Source organism: Cyprinodon tularosa, unplaced genomic scaffold (assembly GCF_016077235.1).
Source record: "Cyprinodon tularosa strain WSP-4 unplaced genomic scaffold, ASM1607723v1 ctg685, whole genome shotgun sequence".
Lineage (NCBI taxonomy): Eukaryota > Metazoa > Chordata > Actinopteri > Cyprinodontiformes > Cyprinodontidae > Cyprinodon > Cyprinodon tularosa.
Genome location: NW_024039435.1, coordinates 341047 through 368618, shown reverse-complemented (window position 1 = coordinate 368618; position 27572 = coordinate 341047). Strand labels below are relative to the sequence as shown.

At 38.6% G+C, this 27572-nt stretch overlaps 1 protein-coding gene and 2 non-coding genes across 3 annotated transcripts in view; all 3 read left to right on the top strand.

The window, feature by feature from the left end:
- Positions 1–4094: 4094 nt before the first annotated feature.
- On the top strand, positions 4095–4169 carry trnai-aau. The gene has a single exon. It is a non-coding gene; the product is annotated as a tRNA-Ile (tRNA).
- A 961-nt stretch (positions 4170–5130) lies between these two features.
- On the top strand, positions 5131–5205 carry trnai-aau. The gene has a single exon. It is a non-coding gene; the product is annotated as a tRNA-Ile (tRNA).
- A 2084-nt stretch (positions 5206–7289) lies between these two features.
- The window catches only part of large1 (LARGE xylosyl- and glucuronyltransferase 1), a 36572-nt gene continuing 16289 nt past the window's right edge, over positions 7290–27572 (top strand). Inside the window, exons 1-9 of the mRNA XM_038267809.1 lie at positions 7290–7632; positions 10624–10806; positions 14151–14449; positions 18403–18485; positions 19220–19343; positions 19480–19651; positions 21881–21985; positions 22269–22381; positions 27098–27223. Of these exons, the coding sequence (XP_038123737.1) occupies positions 10632–10806; positions 14151–14449; positions 18403–18485; positions 19220–19343; positions 19480–19651; positions 21881–21985; positions 22269–22381; positions 27098–27223 (1197 nt within the window). The 5' untranslated portion in view covers positions 7290–7632; positions 10624–10631. The remainder of the gene's footprint in view (positions 7633–10623; positions 10807–14150; positions 14450–18402; positions 18486–19219; positions 19344–19479; positions 19652–21880; positions 21986–22268; positions 22382–27097; positions 27224–27572) is intronic.

Below are 27572 nucleotides of genomic sequence, written 5' to 3'. Positions count from 1 at the left end.
ATTCATATTGCTAGTTTTGCATTTCCAGCGATGAAATTTAAAAGAACATGAATCCATTTCTTCCTTCCACAGTATTTTGAACCATAAATAAAAACACATTTAGAAAACTGTACTTCAGATCGACCAAACAATAAAGATCAAAAAGAGGAATTAATCTTTTAATGAAGAAATTCTACACAGTTTCTTCCTGAAAACAATATGGACAGGAAGAGCTAGGGTCAGTGTTAAGGTGTGTCAGATTGGAGCTATGGCCCCATGCACCATCCTCCTGGAGGTCACCTTTTCTCAATGGGGGGTTTGTACAGGGACCGCCACCAGCCTCTTGGGGTAGGGCTGGTGTTAGAGGAAAAGTCCGGTCACAATCAGAATTCAAACTTTTAAAAATACTTTAAAGATGAAATTATTAAATAGTGTTTTTAATTAGGAATAATTTTCATTTGAATGTGCTTGTCATAAAACAGGACAGATGGACCCAGTATTCAAGGTGAGACAGCCGGCAGGGAAGTTCAAAATGTTTATTAAAGCCGTAGGAAAGCGGCTGTTTGAACCGGTGCATTTCCGAATTCTCCCGAGTTGTGCACGACTTTACATTAGTGAATAAAGGGAATGTGATTGGTTGTTTATAAAGGGGGCGGGATTGTTGTGGAGGAAGGTTTGCAAGTAAGTTTGTTTGTGGTCGGTTTCTCTGAAGCATCGTTGCTAACAAGTTAGCAACTTAGTGCTAGTAGGTTCCCAATGGGAAATTCCATTGGGACCATGTAGCATTAAATTGGTGACTTAGAAATGACACTGTCAAGGAACGCTATGGACAGAGGAAACATGCCTCTTGGCCTCTTGGCCAGGTGTCCCTCGAAAAAGAGATTTTACCTCAAGAGACTTCCTGGTATAATAAAGGTAAAATAAAAAATAAATAAAATAAAGGGGAGGAGAGTTTAGTGTCCAAGGTCGTGGATGAGTCTCCTCGGTCATCCATTTTTTATTTAGAGGAGGAAAGCGGGGACGAAGATGTTGTGGAAGAGGACGCCAGGGCGGCAGAAGCTTGGTTTGGTGTAGAAGGCTTCCAGCCGTCCATGTTTGAGCCCTTGCCTCGCAACGCTGCCAGTTCTGTTAGCTCTACGCCTGCTGAAGACACAGACGTCCATCCCCGTGAACACTGGGACGGAACTCAATGGGAAAGGAAAGGATTCTGATTTCAACCGTTGCGTATATTAGCTACGACATATGAATCAGGATGCTATGAAAGAAAACATTTGATTGACAGATAACCGTTGATATAAGATTGGCTGAATTTAGGTGTTCAGGCTGACGTATAATGGAAAAAAACACAGATTTTAAGACAGGATTTGAAGTATGTGAGGTGTTACTATATTTGGGCAAAAATGGCCGCTCCCAGACTCACAACGAAAATGATTATTTTTAGTTTTTTACTGATTAAGGATAAATTCATCAAATCACCACGGACATATTAGTTTTAGGAAGAAATAATGATCCATTGGTTATTACTGGCTGACCGGACTTTTCCTTTAAAAAACTCAGTCCACTTTGACACCCTCACTTCTGCCAGAGTCACAATCAGGGAAGGAAAGCCGTTCTACTCATCATCCCATTGGTCAGACTGTTAGCAGCAGATGCTCTTATGGAATCAGGCAGAGAAGCACAGGCTCCTTCTTTCGGCCCTAATAACACCAAGGTCATGGGTTCAAGCCCCATACTGGCCATTTGTTCACAAGATTCTTGGATTGCACAAGAACAAATTCATAAAACACCATCCTGTCCATGTAGGTGTTTGGCAAACAGAGATTAATGTACACTGGGACAATGTCATGCACTGTTGAAAGTGCATAATTGCCATTGCTTTAAAAGAGAGAGCAATCCAAAGCCATCTTAACTCCCTCTTACAAACATGAACCCAATCCAAAAAGGTGAACCATAGTTTCCCTATAGTTTAATTAGCTGCATTGAAAAACAGATTACGTTTTAAATAGGAAATATATCATCTTGAGAAAAAGCTCTATATAAAAGGACAAGAAATGATTTGATAAGTTTGAAATTGTAGGGATCTCCAACTGTGAGAAGATGAAGACGAACTCCTTAGCCAATGAACACATCGTTGCTGCCTCTACCTAGCCCTACAATGTGATGACACTAGGGCTGCAACTAACGATTATTTTAAAAATCGATGAATCGGACGATTATTTTTTCGATTAATCGATGAATCGGACAAAAAATATTTTTTATATTAACCTCTTTATTCCAAAATAAACATTTTAGACAGAACAAACAAGCACACAAGTACAGGTTGCTCATTAACTGTACTGGTGCAATATGAAAAATAAATGTTTGTGTTAAAACTACGCAAACTTACATGAGAAATGTAGCTGTACATCCACAAAATATAGGGTACTTTGTTTCATAAAGCACAAAAAAAGACATTTTTGTTTTTAAAAGCCCCTAAGGGGTTCAAAAAATAGGCCCCCCCTTTTCAACAAATGAGTTTTTTTAGACTAGAAGAGTTCTGCCTTTTAAGACAGGAAAGTATAGCAGTTAAAGTTGCTACTTGAGAAAATACTGAACCATAGAGATAAAATAGCCCTGTGATTCAAATTATAAATTGTATTTGGAATAAAAATGAGAGAACTAGGGGTGCTAAAAAACACATCCTCCAAAGACAGATATTTACATGGGAATGTGGCAGATAATTAATTGACATATTACTGATCTTGCTGGATTTTATTCTGCTTTACTTCCATAAATTGCAGGATCTTCTTTACTTTATCTTTGCCAGAAGATTTAAACTTTAAAAGCCTTGCCCTCATAATTTGCAAGTTAATTTATTTATAAAGAAAATATAAACGCTGCTTAAGCTAATTCAAATGAAATTAAAAGTAAAATAAGTAGCCAACCTTATCACTGTCTGTAACCTACTAACACGGTAAGGAAAGCATCAGATGAGCTACCTGAGAAACTAACGTAACGTTTCCCCACTTTAAAACCAAACAAACATGGTGCTTCCGTGCCATGTTAATTTCTTTTGAAAAAAGTTGCATGTTATCACTTTTTTCGCTTTACAAAGCGCAGGCTATTTTAATTATTGTGATCAATTTGCGCCGTCAATCCCGGTGCATGCGCGCTTCATTTGCAGTCTGGACGCTGAGGCTCTGACTGCAGCGCTGAGAAGGACTCCTGCTGGAAAACACGGTTGGGGTGGGGGAGGCGCCCCACGGCAGAGTAGGAACGATACATGCTTTCACGTAAGAGTCTCCAAAAGCCGCCAGTGACACCGAAAAAAGTCGCCAGATTTGTCGCTAGTCGCTGTTTTGAAAAATAGTCGCTGGAGGGGTCTGAAAAGTCGCTGAGTTGGCAACACTGCACCCACAGCGCTGACTCGCTCTGCCATATTTTTTTTTCTTCCTATTTCAGTCAAGAGGCAGTGATGACGGCGCGGCGGATGACGCAATAATCGCGCGACACAACTACTCGATGATGAAATTCGTTGCCAACGCTTTTAAAAGTCGATTTTTATCGATTTTATCGATTCGTTGTTGCAGCCCTAGATGACACCCAATCTGGGTAATGTTTTAAACCATGTCCTCCTTAAATTTGGTTTCCAGTTGGCCACACCTAACTCTGTCATCAAGACTAGAGATCTACTTACATACCCCACCAAAACCTGTGCAATGCCCTCCTCTCACAATCTTTCAGAGAAGTTCATTGTACTGTGGAATATGAATGGACAGTGATGACACCTTGCCTTGATATGAAGCAATTACACAAGGTGTGAAAGCATCAATGATTACTGGTGTCTTTGAAAAGGGCAAAAGTAGTCCCAAACACAGCTCCTTTTGAATGATTGTTGTAGATATAGTTTAATTTAAACACCTGGTTTCATGAGAAAAGTCAACATTGGTTATAAATCTAGATTAACTTTCCCTGGACCCAGGGAATTGTATTGGATATGGATCCAAATGATGACCAACACAGCAAGGGGAAATTTGGTATGATATTAAGGAATTGTGAAAGTGGAAGGAAGGAGTGGAAATACTGTCAGACTGACAATTTTTTCTGATAGTTGAATAAAAAAAAGGTGAAAAGTGGGCCGGTTAGCTCAGCCTGGGCAGAGCGTGGTGCTAATAACGCCAAGGTCATGGGTTCAAGCCCCATACTGGCCATTTGTTCACAAGATTCTTGGATTGCACAAGAACAGATTCAAAGAACACCTTCCTGGTCATGTAGGTGTTTGGCAAACAGAGATTAATGTACACTGGGACAATGTCATGCACTGTTGAAAGTGCATAATTGCCATTGCTTTAAAAGAGAGAGCAATCCATAGCCATCTTAACTCCCTCTTACAAAAATGTACCCAATCCAAAAAGGTGAACCATAGTTTCCCTATATTTTAATTAGCTGCATTGAAAAACAGATTACGTTTTAAATAGGAAATATATCATCTTGAGAAAAAGCTCTATATAAAAGGACAAGAAATGATTTGATAAGATTGAAATTGTAGGGATCTCCAACTGTGAGAAGATAAAGACGAACTCCTTAGCCAATGAACACATCGTTGCTGCCTCTACCTAGCCCTACAATGTGATGACACCCAATCTGGGTAATGTTTTAAACCATGTCCTCCTTAAATTTGGTTTCCAGTTGGCCACACCTAACTCTGTCATCAAGACTAGAGATCTACTTACATACCCCACCAAAACCTGTGCAATGCCCTCCTCTCACAATCTTTCAGAGAAGTTCATTGTGCTGTGGAATATGAATGGACAGTGATGACACCTTGCCTTGATATGAAGCAATTACACAAGGTGTGAAAGCATCAATGATTACTGGTGTCTTTGAAAAGGGCAAAAGTAGTCCCAAACACAGCTCCTTTTGAATGATTGTTGTAGATATAGTTTAATTTAAACACCTGGTTTCATGAGAAAAGTCAACATTGGTTATAAATCTAGATTAACTTTCCCTGGACCCAGGGAATTGTATTGGATATGGATCCAAATGATGACCAACACAGCAAGGGGAAATTTGGTATGATATTAAGGAATTGTGAAAGTGGAAGGAAGGAGTGGAAATACTGTCAGACTGACAATTTTTTCTGATAGTTGAATAAAAAAAAGGTGAAAAGTGGGCCGGTTAGCTCAGCCTGGGCAGAGCGTGGTGCTAATAACGCCAAGGTCATGGGTTCAAGCCCCATACTGGCCATTTGTTCACAAGATTCTTGGATTGCACAAGAACAGATTCAAAGAACACCTTCCTGGTCATGTAGGTGTTTGGCAAACAGAGATTAATGTACACTGGGACAATGTCATGCACTGTTGAAAGTGCATAATTGCCATTGCTTTAAAAGAGAGAGCAATCCATAGCCATCTTAACTCCCTCTTACAAAAATGTACCCAATCCAAAACGGTGAACCATAGTTTCCCTATATTTTAAGGAGCTGCAGGGGTTAGCCCTCGGTTCTTGCCTGATGGGTTGCTGCATGGAACATAACAACAAGTCAGGAAGATGAGGATGAGGAATGCTGGACAACATTTTCATATGGAAAAGAGAGAAGTAAGGAGGTAAAAGGGGGAAAGGCGGTTGGGGAATCAAGAAAATAAATGGGAATTGGAAAAAAAGCAGATCAGATGAAGAAAGAGTTGTGAGAAGTAAAGGTTGTCAGAGAAAAGCTAAAATAATATTTAGATTCAGTGCTGAAGATAAACAGATTAATTTGAGGAAAGATAAACAGATTAATTTGAAAAAAAATTAACAGATTCATTTGAAAAAAGATAAACAGATTCATTTGAGAAAAATCAAATTAGAGTAAAAGCTAGGAGATGGAAACTTGCTGGTGATTTGAAAAAATGAGGAGCAAAAAAACAAAGCCTTGGATGTTGAACACCTGGGAAAACGAGAGGTCATAGAGATAAAAGTCATAGGAGAGAATTAAGCAGTGAAAGGAGTGATAACAGGAACACCAACTGACGACGATTTAGACCAATTAGACAATTACATTCTTGGGGGCCAGGTTAAAAAGATAGAGATTTTATAAAAACAGAACTTCTGAAAGAGTCTCAGAGTCAGCTCTCCCAGAAAGAGTCAACATAGATTTTATGAGTTTCCCAGGTAGGCTCTGACCCCTGTAGCACTCAGGTGCATTAATGCCTCTAAATGTGTTTTTAATGAATTTTTTCTAGAAGCACTTTTGTTATTTTTCTTAATACATTTGGGCAAGTTGGCGTTTCTTGTTATTACATTAACATTAATTTTTACCATCAAAATATCCATTTTTTTTTATGTTACAAAGGTAATAAAGTCTTGTTCTGGAATTCAATAACACTATTGGCTTAAAATTTGGATTTTCAAAGTTGTCCTTCATAGGATGCCCTATAAAGGGTTTTAATATAGTGTCATTTTGTTCCATAATCCACACCAGTATGTGCTGGTAATGCACTTTCAAATTGCTTGCCAACCACAATGAAATTTCACAGAAGAAACAAAAACAAACAAACAAAAAGGGTTTAAATTATAATCAATAAGATAGTAGGATGGACATTCTATTAGAAATATTTCATACATTATTCAGAATAAAAAATCTGGGTTTGATAGCTGTATTTGTGTGTGGGTTCCAGCACAGATTGGAGCAGAAGGAAACCAGAGGGCAGATAAAATGGCAAAGAGGGCAAATCAAAATCCTGTTTGTTTTACAGTTAAAACCAGTAAAGAGGAGGGAAAGAGTATTATTAAAGAAAGACTGATGGAAAAATGGCAACAACAAAAAAAAAGGTGGGATGAGGAAAAAACAGGAAGATGGTTTTAAAAATCAGAAGAAGTGATAACAAGTTTAAGATTTGCGCAAATTAAACTTAATTAAACTCTCACAACACATCAAAACCAAACTACTGGCAAACGTGATTACTGTGGAAAATATGAAACAATAGAACATGTTATACTGGAATGTCATAAATATGAAAGAGAGAGAAGATATATGAGGAGAGAGTTTAATGTACTAGGGAAAAGAATAATTTATTCGATATTTTGAGGAAGAATTTTGGGAGCAAACGTATACAAATAATTATTCGATTTGTAAAGAAAACTAAATTATCTCATATGCATATAAATAAAAAAAAACTTGTTCCCTTAGAATTTTTTATATATGTTTATTAGTAGATAGTTCACCACACTCCATACCAGTAAGTGGCGGTAATGCTACTAAATGTCAATAAACGCAAGAAGAAGAAGAAGAAGAAGAAGAAGAAGAAGAAGAAGAAGAAGAAGAAGAAGAAGAAGAAGAAGAAGAAGAAAAAAAAGAAAAACAAAGGTTGCAATGCTGTGATTGGACGCTGGCTGCTTGACAGGACTAAAGGGGAGTTCAATAAGGCCGAAAGCAGAAGCAGCAGTGATTGAATGCTGGGCTGATAGAGCGCTGCGGTCAATAATCTGAACGGATCAATTGATCCGTTTGTCTGCGCGGTTTCTTCCCGCTGATCATCCCCGGTCCTGGAGCCGCTAAGACAGGGAGCATCAGTCCTGCCCTGCAGACCATCATGGAGAAATGTAGCGGCGGAGCAGCATGAGAGCTGAAGCTGCATCTCTGCTCTAAGAGCTCATCTGTTTGAGAGGAAGTCCCCCTTTGATCTGCATCAGGTGAGCACATTATGAATCACCTGCAGGGAAAATGGATTAAATGTGTGAGGGAGTGTTTTAGACGGTGATGATCTAAACTACTAATGGGAATAAAGACAGGGGCGCCGCCAGGAATTTGGGGCCCCATGAAAGACATTGATATTGGGCCCCACCACAAAAACAAAGTATGTACGCTTTTAAACGGCTACAGTATATAGATGCATTGATTTAATTTATTATCACTATTTAAAGTGATGTGTGCGTTTTAAACCCTAGTAAAAGCAAACTGCTGGTGACAGATGAGACTGGATGCCATGTAGGATCGGGATTTTGGTTAGTGTTGCACCAATAAGGTCTTCAACAGGGGGTCTGCAGGCCCTAGGGGGTCCACAGAGGTACCGCATGGGGGTCACAAACGTTTTGGTTGATTAGACTTTTTTTTTTTTTATACCCCCCTGCAATTTTTCCCACTAATTGAAATGTCTTTAAATCCACATTAACATGAATCCAACAGACTGTAGTAAACAGATAAATGGAGGCAGAAGATGTCTTTCAGTCATCAATGCACACATTCAGCGACACACAGGAGCTCTTTCAAGCTGGGCCCCGTTTCATTCACAACACCTGTCCCATCAACCAGGAATCAGAAATACTTTAATAATCCCAGGGAGGGATTACTTTAGTTACATTACTCCATCTGTAATAGAGTGACTATAGGACCAGTTTGATAGAACACTATTTCATACAATATATATAATTAAGGGGTCCCCGCTCCATCTCCCCATCACTTTGGCCTGGAAAACATTGAAGACCCCTGCATTATCTGTTGGGGCCCCAATGCAGCACTAAAATAGTGGTATCGGTATTGTCGAGTACCCACAAATAGGGCACCGATACCATTTTGAGAGCCAACAGTTTCTTCAACTATTGTCACCCATTCCAGGTAGGCAATAAAAAGTTCTACTGGATCCACTTTTTATTAGTATTTTTCCTGCTTCACAGAGGAAGGCAGCAGCTTGACAAAGCCATGATGGCAATTATTTTACATCCAAGTAGTATGAAGTTCTTCATATACACACATCAATTTCTAACAGATGGTATCAGTATGGGCCAATACTACACAGCCAGGTATCGGGGCCAAAAAAAATGGCATCAGTGCAACACTAGGTTTGGTTTTGCTTTTTACTCCTTAAAAATGAGGGAGAACACGAAAAAAAAAATATTTCACTGCAGGATTTTCTTTTTATATTTCATAAAAATAGTGGGACTAATCTTCTTGTTTCGTCTCTAAAGGAATTAAATATTTTTTCCAAGCACTAAGCTCACTTAGCTGATTGCTCCTTCCTGTGTTTCCAAAAAGGCCAAAGTAAATAACCCAGTCCTTCTTTTCACTGTAGACAAGCCATGATCTGCTTCTCTGTTCTCCATTTTTCATTTGGATGAAATAATAGCTGCATGAATCATGACAGCAGACAAGATAGAGGAGAGCAGGAGGCGGGGTTACCAATCTACTGGCTCTGGAGAGCAGAGTTCGCTGCTTTTAGATGTTGTCTCCAAAGTCTCCAGTAGCAGAAAAAAGTCTCTAGATTTGGCGCTAGGAGCTTTCTAGAAATCAAAGTTCTAGAGGGGTCTGAAAAGTGGCTAAATATAGCGACTAAAGCGCTAAGTTAGCAACACTGCTCTTTGCATGGTTTGTTTTCAAATGGTTTGCTGCTGTTTGTTTGGACCTTTCTGAACATGAGCAGCAAATGGACTGATCCAATATGGGGGACACTTGGGGGGGGGGGGGGGTGGCTGTGACATGTTTTTTTATCAAGGATTTTTATCAAAAACATAATGTGCACAAATAAGGAATAGCTGTATTAACCATACACATACCATTCTTATTGGTATTTTTAGGCTTTAGTCCCTCAGCTGCGTTAAAGGTCATATTATGTATTCAAATTATTTAAAGTTCTTTAAATCTGAAATGATTCCATCCTTTTCAATAAATGATCAGTGTTTTTAATTCAGAGTAATTTTCATGTGAATGTGCTTTACTGGAGGCATCCATGTTTGTCAAAGAACACTACTGCCACCTACTGGTTTGTGACGTCACGGTGCGGTATCGGCTGTTGATCAAGTCCCAGTGCTGTATCTGGTGTTTGTCACAACGCGCTATTATCCAAGTCATCTTGAAAACATTCTTCTTCCAAATGTTGGCTACATATTACGGGTTTTTTCTCTGGCCAGAAGTTCGATGGCAAATCCTCCCTCTTCAAGTTGGTGATCCAACGTATTCCAGCATCCAGCTGCCATGCACGTGGGCATTGTCAGTTTCACTATAGCTCTGGTGAATTTCAATGGTGAAGTCCTCTGGAAATCTTCAATAATTGTTGTTGATTGCAGATGTGTCTAGTAGTTCCCATTGATTTAGCTTGGAAAGCGGGGAGAATGGCGCTAGGCTTACCTCACTGTGACGTCACTGGCGGAAGATGGCACGTGTTGCTATATTTGGGCAAAAATGGCCGCTCTGTGATCGCGAAAATTTTTCTTTTAGGCTACTGATTAATGCTAAATTCATTAAATCACAGCAAACATGAGTTTTACGTAGGTATAAATACTGATCCATCGATCATTCCTTGCTTAAAAACTTTTCCTTTTAGAGATTCCTGCTTTCAGTAATAAAAATAAACTAGTGCACAAAAATTGCTCAAAGGTAAAGTCAGAAGAAAATGGCATTTACAGTGTTTGACTGTAATAAAGTTTTACCAACTTGTTTAAAACAGTATCATTTTACCTCAGTTAGTGAAGTACCATGACTGTTACTGAATATATTCCCATGCCCTGATGTGGTTTGATTGAAAAACTGGATAAATATTATGATTGTTTTTTTGTTTTTTTTGCTTAAGGGCAGAATAAACAATCGGACTAATGACACCAGACAACAGACGCATTCTATTTCACTAAGTGCAGAATCCCTGCATGATGTTTCCTTCTTCTCTAAACATCTTTTCCTTTTCTATCACTCAGTGTCATGAATGAGCCTCGACAAAAGCTTCTACCTACATAGAGGTCAGTTTACCTCAAAACTGACTTCGGCTCGGAAGATGCTGGGAATATTTCGTGGGCGGAGAAAGTTCCTGGCAGCCTCTCTTGCCTTGCTTTTCATTCCCTCATTCACATGGCTTTACCTATCAATTGGACACTTTCAAGGTAAGAATTATGGCTGTATAGGTGGGATCACTATTTTCTACTGTTTCTTGGGTTTAAATTCTCAAACACACTCTCCAAAGTTAATTCCTGTATCTGGTTAATGTGAATTCTGCAGCTTCCTATGCCTAAGCATACATTTTCATTAAATGCCAGGGAATAGAATTACTTTGTCTTTAGACACAGCTCCCGTGGATCCTTAAAAATGCCTAAAAGGCATTTAATTCTTCGATATAAAACTAAGGCCTAAATTGGTATTACTGAGCCTGGTTCTGCTGGAGGTTTCTTCCTGTTCAAAGGGAGTTTTTCCTCTCCACTGTCGCTACAAGCATGCTTAGTGTGAGGGATTGCTGAAGAGTCAATGAGTCGAAGCATTCAACTGGTTTTCCTTAGATAGAAAACTTTGAATTTGAACTGTAAAGTGACCTGAGATGACACGTGTTGTGAATTGGCGCTATAGAAATAAACTGAATTGAATTGAAATAAGATTTTATTTTTGTAAATCATATCAAACATTAAATTACATAAATTACAATTCTTTTACGTTTACTGCATCCATTATTGGTTCCTTCCCGAATAGCAGAACCAATAAAAACCATGTTGCAGCCGTACCTTGGGGTGATCCAACGCTAGCTTTTTACCTGGACAGCATGGGGAAGGGGAAATTCAGCAAAAATTGGCAATCCAGCCTAGAGTTTTCTTCGTGGCTAAAACCAGGGCCTGGGAATCAAGGCAGTGAGTACAATTTGTAAAGCACAGTGGAACCTCCAGAAATGTTTCATAGGGGGGCCAGATGGGCAGCCTGACGTAGTCCTACTCAATTCTAGTCAGAATATGAGTCTGATGCTGCTCCATAGAGCTGTGATTATGGGGTGTGTTTCAAACGAACCAGGAAAAAAATGCCTCTGCACTCAATTGGATAGACCTACAACCATACATACATACATAGTTGTTGTCACCAAAAATTAAAGCATGCAGTTGCACGCCTAGAATAAGAAGATGAGTCTTGATCGCGTTTCTCTGTTCCTCTTTTAAAATTAATTTGCTGTCGATATCTTCTAGAACAGACCTAATAGCAGAATCTACTCACCTCAACTCTCCAGCGGCAGCCATTGTTGTTGTCACCCAAGCGCGCTTTGGTGACGTGGTTGATTCCGTTACTGTTGATCATCTGTCCATCATTGTGTAAAGCCCGCCCTGACAATTTGATTGGCCCGCCAGATATTGTGCTAGCATACTCGCGCTACTATTGAGCAATGCCAGACCGAACTTCCCGACCTCAAACTTTGTGGGCGGGACTAAGTTCGGAATGGCACCCAGGCTACCAGATGGGGCCACTGAAACTAAAAGCCATTTACGTCTGGCTGTGCATAATGGGATGAAAGGCTAAACTGGTGCACCCCCTGGTGGCACACGGGTGAAGTGTTAAAATCAGGTGACTAGGAGAAGCAGCAGGTTGTTCCCCGTACTGTCCCACCTTTATCTCTACAACGCCTACACAGCCATGTGGACCGACAATGAAAGCACAGCTATTTTGGACGAGTAGGAAAAAAAAACAAAGTTCCTAAATTCAGCTCAGTAGTTGTTAAAAATGGATCTGTTGTTTCAGCGTTTTTAACTTTCTTCCAATATAGAATTTCTTTTAAAATTTCAAACATCTACTGGGACAGGAAGTAATGGTTAAAATAAACATTTGGGTAAATTTGTAGCAACCAGAATTTTCTTTAGTGTATTGTGAAGTTGGTACTCACTTTTTATTTCAAGTGCCATTAAAAAGGCGTTTGGATTTAACTTGCCAGTAACTTGCCCATGGTGTAGGAACCCTGTTACAATTATGGTCCCTACTTGTTGCCCTATGAGCATTAGGCTTTGTATATGTCACCTGCATATAACAGACTTCCAGTGTCCAAGGTCAGCAGCTCTACCCAGATACCAATACAGCATTAACACAGTCCTGCTTTCCACTCCAGAGGTGCTGGACAGTTTGCCATAATGGGTTTAAAGCTGAGCGATACCCTCTCAGCACAGCCTCACCAAATTCTTTGGTGAGGACTTTGTTTCAAGTTTGAGGAAGTATCTCTTCCCATCCAGGAAGCTTATTCAATTCAAAATGTCAGAAATAGTGTTGACTTCCAGGTTTTATACCGTAGTACAACAAAGCCTTGTTTGTGTTTAGAAAACATGCAAATAGAAAGGGAGTCTTGTCCAGAGGAGGGCGCTCTTCTGTGTTGGGCCATGTGTCTGTGGAGAGGTAGTTTGGTTTCTCCAATATAAAGATCAGAACATTCCTCACTGCACTGAGCTGCAGACACCACTCTGCTATATTTGAATGGTTATGTTTGAAACGACATTGGGAATGATAGGGATGTTTGGGTGATTTAAATATTCTCCTAGTGGAAAGTTTTTAGTCTTTAAAAATCACAATATTTTCCAACTTGGTCAAAACCTAAAATGAAGGGTCTAAAACTTATTTTCCTTGAGGAGAGATCTTAGTGTTTCCTTTATGGTTTAAAGTTGCTCTGACTGCACATTGTGGTGCGATGTCACCAACAGTGAACAAAATGAAATTTCTTGACAATGACCTTCCTATTTTAGTTTTACTTTTGATTGCAAACATTTTGGTTCTGGTAATATTCTCAAGGTACTTCCCTCTCCAGTCTATATTTATAGAATGTTGGCTTTCAAAAGGGTTTTCTTATCCTTTATATTTGAGTTTTACATTTCATTGCACAGCTTTTGATTTTCACAAATTTCCTTTGCACACAATTTAACTTGTTGGTTATTTTAATATTGCCTCAAACATATGCATATGTTTCAGGTTATTGCCTTTAAAAAGTTTTTTTTGTGTGAACAGTAAACAATTCTTGGTGTAAATTATTGATCAAACTTGGATTAAAAAAATCAAAATGTCTAAAGATTTTCTATAAATCTTATTAAAACTAAACAATTTCATTTTCAAATATGTTCAGCTGGATGTAATTATTAATGCTGGAAAGGAAAACTTCAATACTAAACATAGAGCATCAAAACTTTTGAACATGTCTGCAAAATCCTCTAGATTTTAATGATCCCATTTTCTAACAAAGACGCCTTAAAACCGCAGTATTAAGTGTTTATAAAAATGAATAGAAAACCATTTGACTGCATGATGTGTTGTACATCAGTGCAAGGATGGTGGAAATTGCCCTTGAAGAGAAGACTTGCTTTTTATTCTAGCATAGATATTTATTTATTCCAATAAAACCTTTGCCATTCCCCTTTTTTCCTAAAACTCTCAATGATGCTGAACTGTATTCCTGTGTGTTTCTGACCTGTAAAATAAATGCATCTTTCTTCTACTCCGACAGTGAAGCCCCTCCCCCTATCTTCACTGGAAGCCCAGCCATCTTCTCCACTGGGCGACAGTAATGCGCGGGTAGCCTTGGAGCTGAGGATCCGTGCGGTGGAAGAGGAGAACAGGGCGCTGCGCCAGGAGCTCAGTCGTCCACCCAGGAACTCCTCTGCCTCCCATTCAAATGGCACCGGCCGAGGAAAGCAAAGCCGAGCTCTTTCAGAACAAGGCGCTTTTAACAATGAGGGACAGAAAAATGCAGCTGTTGGAAACGGCTCTTATTGCTCACAACAGCAACTGGTGGATAAATGTGAGGTAAGAAGAGCTTGAGTTTTGCCTTACCCCCTGATTCTAACCTTGTTTATACACACTATATCTTTAATGGCTTAAAGTAAAGCAGAGGATTAAAAATAAACTAAAGCTGACTCTTTAATGAAGCCCTCACCAAGCCTCAAAGGTGGTGGAATCAGAGTCAAGGATGTTTATAACTCAGTAGATATCAGTGACTTTTAATTATTCCAGTCTGAGCTGGGAATGACGTCACACCCAAGATAACAGCTTTTTAAAGTTGATTTATTTTATTCGTTTAAAGAAAACAACATAACAAAACCTGAGCAGTTGACAACTGAAAACAGGAATTAAAGAAAGGAGCAGAAAGAAGTTAACGTAAATTATCTGCCCAAATTTCCAATAAATTATTACCTATTTACCTCAGATAATTATGAAAATATTTAAAAAAATACACCATGTTCACCAACACACAACGAGCAACAACAAAAAAAAAATGAATAAAACCAACTATACATGGGCCTATCCACCGCCATATCGACTCATCTGAATGACCTTCAAGTTTTTAATTAAAGGTACGGTCAGCAAGAAACGATCAATATTACAATAACATGGATGCCTCCAGTAAAGCACATTCAAATGAAAATGACTCTTAATTAAAAACACTGATCATTTATTGAACAGGATGGAATAATTTAATGCCTAAAGGACTTTCAGAAGTTTGAATTCTGAATATGAGTGGACTTTTCCTTTAGACGCAGAATAAGTTTGAGCTTTCTTTAACTCAGAAATAGATTATTCCCTTTTAATAGAAATCCATCCTTCCATCATTGCTGTTCTTTACTTTGATTTGTTTGAAAATATCCATTCCTGTTAAATTATACTTACTTTCAGTTAATGAATTCCAGGAAAACTGTTAAGATCTCAGGACCGTTGTCAGCTTTAACAAACACTATGTAGGATTTGTTAGTAGGGATGCACGATATAATCGGCCCCCTATCGGTATCGGCCTTAAAACTGAATATCGGACATCGGCCACCCCACCGATATTTAACCCGATATTTGATCAGCTTCTGAGTTTCTAAAGTCTAAAAAAAAAATAAAAAATACTACTACTTCTTCTTCCTCAAAAACTTCTTTTTTACAGACTTAAAAACTTCTAAAGACGAGGGAAAAAATATTGATACATTAAAATATCCCAATATCTTCATATGCTGATATATTGCCATTTAAAAACACCATATCAATCTCTTTCACTAATGAAATATTGCTATATGTCATCGTTATGCTACGAAATCCCCCGAAAATCCAAAAAATTTTGCCATATTTTTATACGTTGATATATTGACGCGGTATCGATCTATTTTACTAACAAAATCTCACAAGAATTTGCAAAATATCACGAGAGTTTGTAACAGAACGATGAAATTTCACGAGATTTTGAAAGTAGAATAGATCGATACCGCGTTTTTAAAAATCTATTTGATATCAGCATATGAAAATATATTTGAGTATATTATTTTTCAAAGTGTCAGAAATGGATAACAAAACTGCTATTTTCAATGACTACTTATTGTTGTCCAGCTTTAACATCGGTATCGATATCGGTTATCGGCTACATGAGTTTTTAAATATCGGCATATCGGATATCGGCCAAAATCCCAATATCGTGCATCCCTATTTGTTAGCCTCTCCATTTTAGACGCATCTTTTTACAAGTGTGTGTTGCTGTTGATCTGAAGAGTTGCCGCATCAGACATGAAGGTTGCCTTGAAAAGCTCTCTGACTTTCTGATTGGGTTCCAGTTGTTCCGACTGCAGCTGGAACGCCTCGTATCCACATCACCTGGTTTTAGTTTCCCAAAGGAAAGGTGACTTGTATCCATCGTCTGCGTCGTTTAGAACCCTTTTAGTTTTTACTCAGTATTGCTGAAGCAATAACCCAGGTTAGTTTTAACAGAAGGGAACTAAAGAGTTAAGTTTTTTAACCGGTTCTTAACTGAATTTATGTTTTTTTTAACTGATGTTTAACTTATTAATTATTGTAGAACTGCATTTCTTAAGCTCTACTAGCTTTATTCTTATATATTTTATTATATGCACAGCGGGTAAAATAAGTATTAACCACACCAACATTTTTCTCAGTAAATATATTTCTAGGGGTGCTATTAACATGACATTTTCATCAGTTGTCACTAACAATCCATACAATCCAAGCATTCAAAGAAATCAAAACATAGATGTCCAGAAATGTCAATCCCTTTATTGTCCCATAATGGGGACATTCACTTTGCATTGTGACCCATCATCTTGGGGAGCAGTGGGCTGCAACTGTGTGGCGCCCAGGGAGCAGTGTGGGGTTAAGGGTTTTGCTCCTGCACCCATATTTCCGGGCTTTGGGGATCGAACCTGGTACTTTGAATTTAATTCTATTCAGTTTATTTCTATAGCGACAATTCATAACATATATCATCTCAAGGCATTTTCCAGTTCACCAAATCATCCGTTCAAACGGATTCAAAGATTTCTATCTAAGGAAAACCAGCTGATTGCATCGACTCATTGACTCCAATGCCATCGCTTTCATGTGGCTCCACCCTCTGCTGAAATGTTTGTGCTTTTTTTGTGCTGACGTTTTTTTTATATCTCAAACTGTATCCTGGTTAGGATAAAGTGTGAAATATGCTTCCCCCCTCTCCCTCCCCATAGTGACTCCTATCTTTTCACAGAGATAAAGGCAGCACTATAAGGGAACTGCCTCACAGTGGGGTTCTTGGCAGAATGCTGCCCCAATGCATGTGAGTTATGTGACGAACGGTTAATACTGAAAATAAAATCTCGATTACCATGTAAATTTTAGTTGACAATAAAGACATTGATTAATGGATTGATTCTGGATCAGTGCTCACTGAGACATTCAAAGGTTTAGAAACCAATGCCGTCCTTAAGTTTGCAAAGGGATTTAGAAAGCTCTTTACCCATCACCCATTGTGATTAGGGCTGGGTAAAATAATCGATTTAATCGATTTTAAATCGATTCCTTTACATTTTTGCAAAATCGATGTCTAGGAAATTAGAGCGATTCGTTTTGTAGTGACGCGCGTGACGTTCACATTCAAATGAGCAGGAAAGATGAACTCAAGATTACTTCAAGCCAGACAGCTGCAAATATGGCCAATAGATTAACTGAAGACATTAACAAATGGGGGCTGATCAGAAAACACCCTGTAGTTGTTACAAACAAACGCTGCTAATATGGTTTGATTCACTGAAGTTAATGCAGCTCATGCATGTCTGCTGTGTCCCCACTGTGTGACGTCTGACGTGAGTGAGGCTTCACTTTTTCAAGTTTCACAAACAAGTTTGCACGTATGAGACAGTTCACATCTCATATTTACACTGTCTGATTTACAAGTTTGCACTTTGCTTTTAATATGACAGGAAAAAATAAAATACATGAATATTTTGAAACCCAGTTGAACCACTTTCATTATTGTAAAAACAGATCGAACTGAAATTAATTGATTTAGAACTGTATGAATCAAAATCGAATCGATTCAGGACTTTGGCGAAATTACCCAGCCCTAATCGTGATGTTTTTTGTGTGATATCAGAAATTCTTTTATAAGCCATCATTTAGGTCTGAACCAGCTGATATTAATTTGCACAGACAAGGGGCAGGAATGCTTTCTAATTACTGAGATATTTCTCCTGGTGTCTTGGCTTCCCACGCACCTCTCTGCTTCACATGTTCCATACTTTTACCCTGTGCCATTCCACATTATTACACATAACTTAATTTCTGGACATCTATGATTTATCTCTTTGTATCTGTGGATTGTTACCGACATCTGGTGAAAATCTCATGTAGCACCTCTACGAATATATATTTACTGAAAAAATGGTGGCATGTTTTCTCTTTTTTGATGTTGAAAGTAACTAAATCCAGTTTGTTTACTCATTTTTCCCTTCTATCCCCAGACGATCCATGTGGCCATCGTATGTGCCGGTTACAATGCCAGCCGAGACGTAGTAACATTGGTTAAGTCTGTCCTTTTCCACAGGTACGTCTTTCTTTAGACGGCTACTACAACGTAGAGCTATATTAATGTCAATATCGTAATATTTCATATTAGTCCTTTTTTTTATTTTAATTTTTTCCTTAAATTTTAATTTAAGGGTCTGTTAAAAGTAAACCTTAACTGTGATCTACTCAAAGAGAATAGAAGAAGTTGGGCACAATAGAGAAGAAAGAAAAATTAAACCTAAATGGAAGAAACACTTTAAAGGTTATTTTTAGGCTCTAGTGGTCTTTATTATTGGGATTTATGAAATTAGGAATAGAGAAAGGGGAAAGACGTGCAGCTTGGGTCACCAGGCCAGGACTGGAACCTCTGCATGGAAGAGCAAAGCCTCCCTCTATGGGTTGTGAGTTTTAACCCCTGTGCCACTGCAGCCATCTGGAAAAAACACAATATTAATACATTTCTTTAAGCAGGATATTACAATAAAGATGTCTGTTTTTCCAAAGCAAAGAAGGAACATTTATAGCTCTGTAGTGTCATGGGAAGGGTCTGGAATGTTTTAGTGCTTTCAGTTCGATTTAGAGAGCTGTACGGCAAGAAAACCCGATTGTTTACCAAATAGGACTAAGTATTTAACCTGCACGACCATGGTGGTAAAAGTTAATGGCTTCTTGCACATTTTTTCTGTTCATTTGTTTTTTAAGTTTCTATCTGCACAGGGCACTCACAGGAGAATGAATTTGCACTAAAATGTTTTTTTTTTTGGTCTTCAGACGGAACGCTCTTCATTTCCATTTCATCACAGACTCAATCGCAAAGCAGATTCTCTCCTCTTTGTTTCACTCCTGGATGGTCCCTGCTGTCAGGGTGAACTTCTATGATGCAGATGAGCTTAAGGTGAGGAAATGAACCCTCTTATAACCACCTAACTACCAACTTTATGCAGAAATCCTCAGCATGGCGTTGCCTGTAAAACTTTAGAACAACTAGGGAAAGTGTACAACATAACCTGAGCTTTGTGATTTCTTTCCAGTCTGAAGTGTCATGGATCCCTAACAAACATTACTCTGGTATCTACGGACTCATGAAACTGGTGCTCACTAAGGCGCTGCCCTTGGACCTGCAAAGGGTCATTGTTCTTGACACAGATATTACTTTTGCCACAGACATTGCTGAACTCTGGGCTGTTTTCCACAAATTTAAAGGTATGTCCTTTTAATGCTTTGTATATTCTCCATTTAGTGTGTGGTAGAGATACAAGTTTTAGATTCAGTACTTTCTAGTGATTTATTGCAGAAAACTCCAGATTTACCAAATACGTACATTTTCATACAGTTTGTTTGATTTTGATGTTTTGTTTACTTAAACAGCAAACTAATTAGGCCATTTATGAAACTGTGACATTAGTATAGTTAAAGAGAGGCCAATCTGTGAATATATATTAAGCAAAATCACGTCTAACTCATAATATTATGTGTGACGTCCTGTAACAGGGAAGCTAAAAGGAAAACGTATTTTACAACAACAGCTCTGGGTGCCAGTGCTGCTCTCTGAAACAGGGAAGGCTCAGTGGGGTTAATTAAATCTACATGTCACATATTTCATTAGCAAATGCTGAATGTCATCGAACTCATCACTACAACTGTTGAAAATATCTGCTGTGAAGCCGAGGTCTGTTCGGCCGACAATGCATCCTTCTTTTTGCCTGTTTTGAAGGACGGGTGCGGTGTATCCTACGTAGCCTTGGGTATCCCATGATTCATTGCGAGTCAAAGCAAGCTGGCTGCTCCGTGCTCAGATGAAAATGGTACCTGGTGGCGAATAGTTGTGAATATTGGAAGTGTAGTTTAATACAACCCAAGTATGTTAATTGTTACATCTGAAATAAATGAAAATAGTTATTGAGTCAGATATGTAGCGGTAATGTTTGGTTTATCTAAAGGTTTTTATCTGTTATGTGTGAATGGGTTTGGCTGTAATTGAAGGACAGATTCTAATAGATCTGCAGTGTGGGGACTATAAATCAGATACGGTACTGCTGTTGAAGCTCCTTATTCTGCTCTCCTTCTGTGTGTCTAACACAATTCAGCAGTAAGCCTAACTTCAGTGGAATGAATGTCAGGATGTAGCTTCCTTAGCTCCACTTTCAGATTTAATCACTCTTTTAATAGGTGGGTGTTTTTACGTTTGCATGTATTTCATCCATAAATTTCCACAATTTGATCATAAGAATTTATCTCAATATTTATTAAAAATACAAAAGAAAGTTTGCAAGTTTATTCAATTCAATTCAGTTTATTTCTATAGGTCCAATTCACAACACATGTCATCTGAAGGCACTTTCCTACGGAGCCCCTCTGATGACATGGACAAAAAAAAATGTTTAATTGTGGCCACGAAGTAGTATTTCATGCACACGAAGTAGTATTTCGCGGCCACGCAATAAGTTTAACGTGCGCACAAAATACTTATTAATAATATCAATAAATCCGCCCCTGTTTTCAGGGTTATGTTAACTGTAATGACTTATCTTGGACAGACTGCTATGTAAACGGGCCTTTAGTCCTTCGTTTAGCTAAGCTGCGGTTGTTTACACTACGCCTTTTCCACCTAAAATGGCGTCTTAGCAACAAATGTCACGTGACTGGCGGAGACCGACTGGGTAAGCAAATCGAGCGCGCCTTAGACCTTAGTGAAGGCGCACTCGATTTGCTTACCCAGTTGTCCAGGAATGATATTAATATTATTAATAAGTATTTCGTGCGCACGCTATACTTATTGCGTGGCCACGAAATACTACTTCGTGGCCACAATTAAAAATTTTTTTTGACCATGTCATCAGAGGGGCTCCGTACTTTCCAGTTAACCAGATCATCCAGTCAGATTGATTCAGAGTTTTCTATATAAGGAAAACCAGCTGATTGCAGCGACTCATTGACTCTTCAGCAATCCCTCACACTAAGCATGCTTGTAGCAACAGTGGAGAGGAAAAACTCCCTTTGAACAGGAAGAAACCTCCAGCCTTCCTCAGACGAAGATGAAGAAAGCACATCCAGTTAGTCAGAGAAACAGGACTACACTGGAAAACAAGCCAAGCTCCAACATCTAGAAACAAAGGTGTTGATGGCAGCAGCACAGCTGATGTTTCTCTCCAGGATGGAGTCACAGCCAAACAGGAACAGACCAGATGAAGCTACTATGAGAAAAAGCAGAGAGAGCAGAACGTTAGAGATTGAACTAACAGATTCTGCAGAGTGGGAGAATAGAGCTAGAATGAAGCAGAATGATGAAAAAGGGGTCCCTATGTCCTCCAGCAGTCTAAGCCTATAACAACATGACTAAAGAGACAGCTCATTCATGTAAACCTTAAGAAAATGAAGCACTTAGTATTTAAAAGCCTAACCATGAAACACCTGAATTATGCTCTATTTCAGGTCAGCAGGTATTGGGTCTAGTGGAGAACCAGAGTGACTGGTATCTGGGAAATCTGTGGAAGAATCATCGACCATGGCCAGCACTAGGTAGAGGTTTCAACACAGGTGAGTACGCCTAAGTTTGGCGCTACTTTAAACTAAATCATCAACAAACTAATTTCAACTGCTACAATTTTCCAAATTGGTTTGAAATCAGATGATTTAACCTGGTGAAAGAAATCCATTTATTGCTAAAATACAAACATGAAACTTTGTATCTTAAAAAGTCTCTTTTTTAAGTTCAAAGTTGTACTGAACAATATTTGTAACTGCGACTTAATCAGTTTCTGTTTGTTTTGTGTTTATCTTGGTGTTCATGCATGTAAAAAACAAAAAAAAACAACCTCAGGGGTTATTTTACTGCTCCTGGATCGGTTACGAAAGGTCAGATGGGAGCAGATGTGGAGGTTGACTGCAGAGAGAGAATTGATGAGCATGCTGTCCACCTCACTGGCAGACCAGGTAAAAAACCTTCACATGCATTCTTTGCCACCTGCACAAACTTTATCAATATGTTTTAAAGTTTTTAGAAACACATTAGATAATTTTATACTTGTTCAGTTTTAACAGAAATAAGCTTAAAGGCAACTAGTCATGTACTATGCCTGCATACAACACCAAAAACTGTGCTTTCATGTTAAAACACTGCCACCCAATTAAATCCATCAGTTTACCAGCTTCAGCAGCTTCTTTTCCCTTTTCAATGAACATTTACATTGACTCTTCAGCAATCCCTCACACTAAGCATGCTTGTAGCGACAGTGGAGAGGAAAAACTCCCTTTGAACAGGAAGAAACCTCCAGCAGAACCAGGCTCAGTGTGAGCGGCCATCTGCTGAGGCAGACTGGGGTTCAAGGAGACAGAAGCAGACATAGAAAAAGAAGCATAGATACAAAAGGCAACTGTCAACCAGCTCCACAGGCGGCCCCGTCCAGGAAACACACAGCCAGGCAGACGAGCTCCGAGCCAGCTCCCATGTCAGAGGATGAAGAGAGCACATCCAGTTAGTCACGGTCAGAGAAACAGGACTACACTGGAAAACAGGCCGATCTCCAACATCTAGAAACAAAGGTGTTGATGGCAGCAGCACAGCTGATATTTCTCTCCAGGATGGAGTCACAGCCAAACAGGAACAGACCAGATGAAGCTACAACCAAGAGCTTTTGCACTATATGCTTTGTATTCATTCCTCGTTTTTTCTAAACTACATACCTTACATCTAACTACATTTATGGCAATTATCTGAAGATTTAAACTTTGCTCAATGTCTACATTTTAAACATTTGTTTATTGCTTTACTAAAGAAAGCTAATTTCAGGGTTTTTTTATGCAAATTTCAGTGATGCATACATTTCCTTTTCTTTATTTTTTCAGCTCACTTTATAAAAGTTGCTCAAAGGCTTCATGCATGACACTAATTGTAAGATGAAGGTCATAGATAGCTTAAGACTTGCATTGTGGTGTTGAGGCTACAGGAGATGTTATCTCCTTTGCCAAACACAAGGAGATAACATCAACAACATGAATGACAATATAAACCTCTTTGTGACCAACAATACAATAGAAGAACAGTTAAAGATTTCCCAATTAACAAGGTCTGCATCACCAGTGATAAACATACAAGAAAAGCATTGAAGGCTCTTTTTTATTGTAAAACCATAATTATAATCTGGCTCAGAATCCATAAATAAAACAAAGACAGAAATTATAAATATTTATTTAAAAAGATTGAAAGAATAACGAACAAGCATTCTTAGAGGACATCCGTAAAATATAGAATACCTTTGGAAAACGCAACATATTAAACACCCTGAGGTATAAATTGGTAGAGAAACTCATGGAGGAGAAATTGAAAAGCAGTTGTTGAACACAGTGAGAGACCCCTTCGGTGTATTGCTGAATCGCTTTACTGATTGACAGTCTCTGTGACTGTTCTCGCTCCTCAGGGAGGCTTATTGATTTGAATGATTGGGTTAATGGCACGTTTCTTAGCACTACCAAAGCAGCAAGCAAAAAATAAATAAATAACTGTTTTCTAAGAGATGCTATTGAAAAAAATCTATATTACCGTATCAAGTATTCCATTTTTCAGACATTCATCTTTTCTTTAAAATATATAAATAAATATTATAAATATTAATATTTTAAATACTTAAAAATATATATATTTAAATTAGGAAAGCTCTAAAATATCTATGATTATGGATCAAGTTACCGTATTTCATGATGAGTAATTAATCATTTTATCTTCTTCCGGGTGGATCGTTAAAGTAAGTGGTCCCCTTAAATGAAAATGTACAAGAAAAAAAAAAACAAAGCTTCTGACTTACAACAATATACCCAGGTGTCAGCAGTATTTAAATGTGATCGCCTTATATCTTCTCACAATTTGTGATATCCATTTTAATTTATATAAAAGATCTCTATCTATAGTTATGGCTCACCATGCAAGCATAAATAACTCTCTACTTCTAAATGTCTTTGAGTTTGATCGATGATCAAATTTTGATGTAACATGAAACTGAATCTCAACCTTTAGGAAAAAATCTTTTGGGTTGCAGGACAACTCCAAAGGATCCCTTTAGACTCTCTATAGGGATGGGAATCGAAAACCGGTTCCTGTTAAGAACCGGTTCCGTATTTTCCGATTCCATGGCATCGTTTGGCAGCTCGCTGAATGATTCTGTTTTTCGATTCCCGCAGCACCAGAGCCTAGAGCGCCGGCTCTGGGGAGCACGACTTACGTCACGTTTTTTACGTAAGTTACGCAAGTTACGCAAGTTGGAAGAACTATTCGAGGAGGAAGACAACGAGCTGCGGTCGCTTTGTGAATCAAAGCCCCGTCTTTCCTTAGCCCAGAGGGTAGATCAGGAAATCCAGCTCTATAAAAGCTTGCCCTCCATCCCCTGCAGGGATAGCGCCACACTGTGGTGGTGGAACAAGCAAGATACGCTGCCCTTGCTATCTGGACTGGCTGAAAACTACCTCTGTGTGCAGGCTTCCTCCACCCCATCTGAGAGGGTGTTCTCCACGGCTGGAGACGCCATAAGCGCTGAAAGATCCCGTATCCTTCCAGAAAAAGCAGATATGCTCATCTTTCTGCAAAGAACTGTTAATTTTCCCTACTACTGTTTTATAATTAGTATTTTTTGTTATTTAAAATAGGTTATTATCCCATCATTTGTTATTAGACATTGTTGGTTATTAAGTTTGTTCTTGTATTCATTTTTCATTTAAACACAGATGTTACTCCAGTTTCACATTTCCTGTGGACATCTTGATCTTGTTGAGTTTGTAAGATTGTGCAATAGTTACGTAAACAAAGTTGATTCTGATAATCAAACTGTTTGTTCTCCTTTTTCCCCCAAATTGGAATCGAAAAAAGAATCGATAAAGAATCGAATCGTTTCATAGAATCGAAAAGGGAATCGGAATCGTGAAAATCTTTTCAATTCCCAACCCTAACTCTCTAGTGGTGTCTGCAGAGAAAGAGATTATCAACAGGGGAGAGGAAGTGACACAATAATCCCATTAGGAAGGCCAGCTCTGTCCTATAAACCTCTTAACCCACAGCAGGTGGTGAGGATAGGGCTCCAGCAGAAATGGCATCATTCTTTGACTAAATCTCCAACTTCAACTTCTATAAAGCATAGATCTTTTCTGGTTACAGTACACTACACCTTAAAGGCTCAAAGAAGTGTTGTTTGAGGTTGGTGGAAAATTCCCTCACAACAAAAATGATATTTCTAATGTTTTTCACAAGTGGGCTGTTTAATACTGTGGCAATTTAAAAAAGATTCTCTGTTGCTATGAGGTGGTTTGATCTAAAGTTGGACGATACGGCCTGAAGTTATGTCATGAAATCTTTTTTAATTTCAGTCGATACGATAAAGTCTTAATACCAAAATAAATAAAATGATAGCCTGCTAACAATCCCTTCAACAGAATACAAACAAATGACAATTATTTCATTTTATAAAACACCTCAAACATATCATTAAAGAATTATATGCTTTAAAAAATGATTCCACTCAGTTTACTGTGATATTTACATATTGGAGATGTGATTTCACCATCATTAAATGAAGTTGGTTAAAATTCTCAGTCATCCAGGCCATAGTCATTTAAAAAAAAGGTTGGGGAAAAAAACAATCCACTGGACTTAACCTTCAATACCTGATGCTGATCTATGCCTCTGAAAGGGGAGTCGTTGGGGGCATTTTTGGCCTGGCTGACCAGGTAAGAAGTTGTGGTCCCCTGCATGGTGATGGGGGTTGAGATGATGGAGGGGAGGGATCGACTCTATCACTGCTTTTTAGGTTTTTGAGAGTTGAAGTCCACCACCTCTGTTTGAGGTTGGCTTTTCTTTCTTAACATAAATGGAGTCCTTCAATTCCCTTTTAAACCACCTGTCTTCTTTTTTCAAAATGTTAACTGTCCCATGTTGGGCCATGCATCTGTGGAGAGGTTGTTTGGTTGTTTTTCAGAGATTATACAGTATGTTACTTGAGCCTTTTAAAAACTAAATAGGACATTCTCCAAAGACAAAGTCCCAGTACATTTCAAACCAAACAAGACCCAGACTAGTGCTGCCTAAAGATAAAACCTCAAGACCTAATGAATGGACTGGTGTCTGCAGTTCAATACAGAGAGAAATGCTCTGATGTTTATATCGGAGAAACCAAACAACCTCTCCACACATTTTGGGCAAAGAAGACAGGTGGTTTGAAAGGGGTCTAAAGGAAGCTATTTATGTTAAGAAAGAAAAACCAACCTTAAACAGAGGGGGGGGGGACTCTCAAAAACCTACAATGCAGCGATAGTTAATTCCGTCCCGCTATCATCTCAACCCCCCTCCCCATGCAAGGGACCAAAACATCTCCCCAGGTCAGCCAGGCCAACAATTCCCCTAACGACTTCCCCCCAAACAGGGCTTTGTTGGGCTACTCTATAAAGCTTGGAACTCAAGGCTAATTCTAACATTTTTAATTGAAAAAGCTTCCTGGATGGGAAGAGAAACATTTTCAAGCTTGGAGACAAAGTAAAGAGGATTGTCTTGTTTGTTTGTTTTTTTACCTTTTTGGAATTAAATGAAGTTGTATTACAATATTTGTTGATAATTAACTAATTTGACCTCTCTGTTCTCTAACCTTTTCATTGTGGACTTTTGGCCTTTAGGACATCTTTAATGCGGTGATCAAGCAGAACCCATTCCTTGTTTACCAGCTTCCCTGCTTTTGGAACGTCCAGCTTTCAGACCACACTCGCTCAGAAAAATGCTACAAGGATGTTTCAGACCTGAAGGTGAGTTCCAGTTTTTAGGGCTTCACCAATCAGCCTTTGCAGTTATTAACAACAAGTGTTGGAGGTACAGTGAGGATAATAAGTATTAGAACACCCTGCTATTTTGCAAGTTCTTTCACTTAGAAACCATGGAGGAGCCTAAAATTGTTATCGTAGGTTTATAAATCACAATGTGTTGCTTTTTAACTATTAATTTGTATGATACAGCTGCAAATAAGTATTTGAACACCTGAGAAAATCAAGGTTAATATTTGGTACAGTAGCCTTTGTGTACAATTCCAGAGGTCAGACGTTTCCTGTAGATTTTCACCAGGTTTGCACTCACTGCAGGAGGGATTTTGGCCCACTC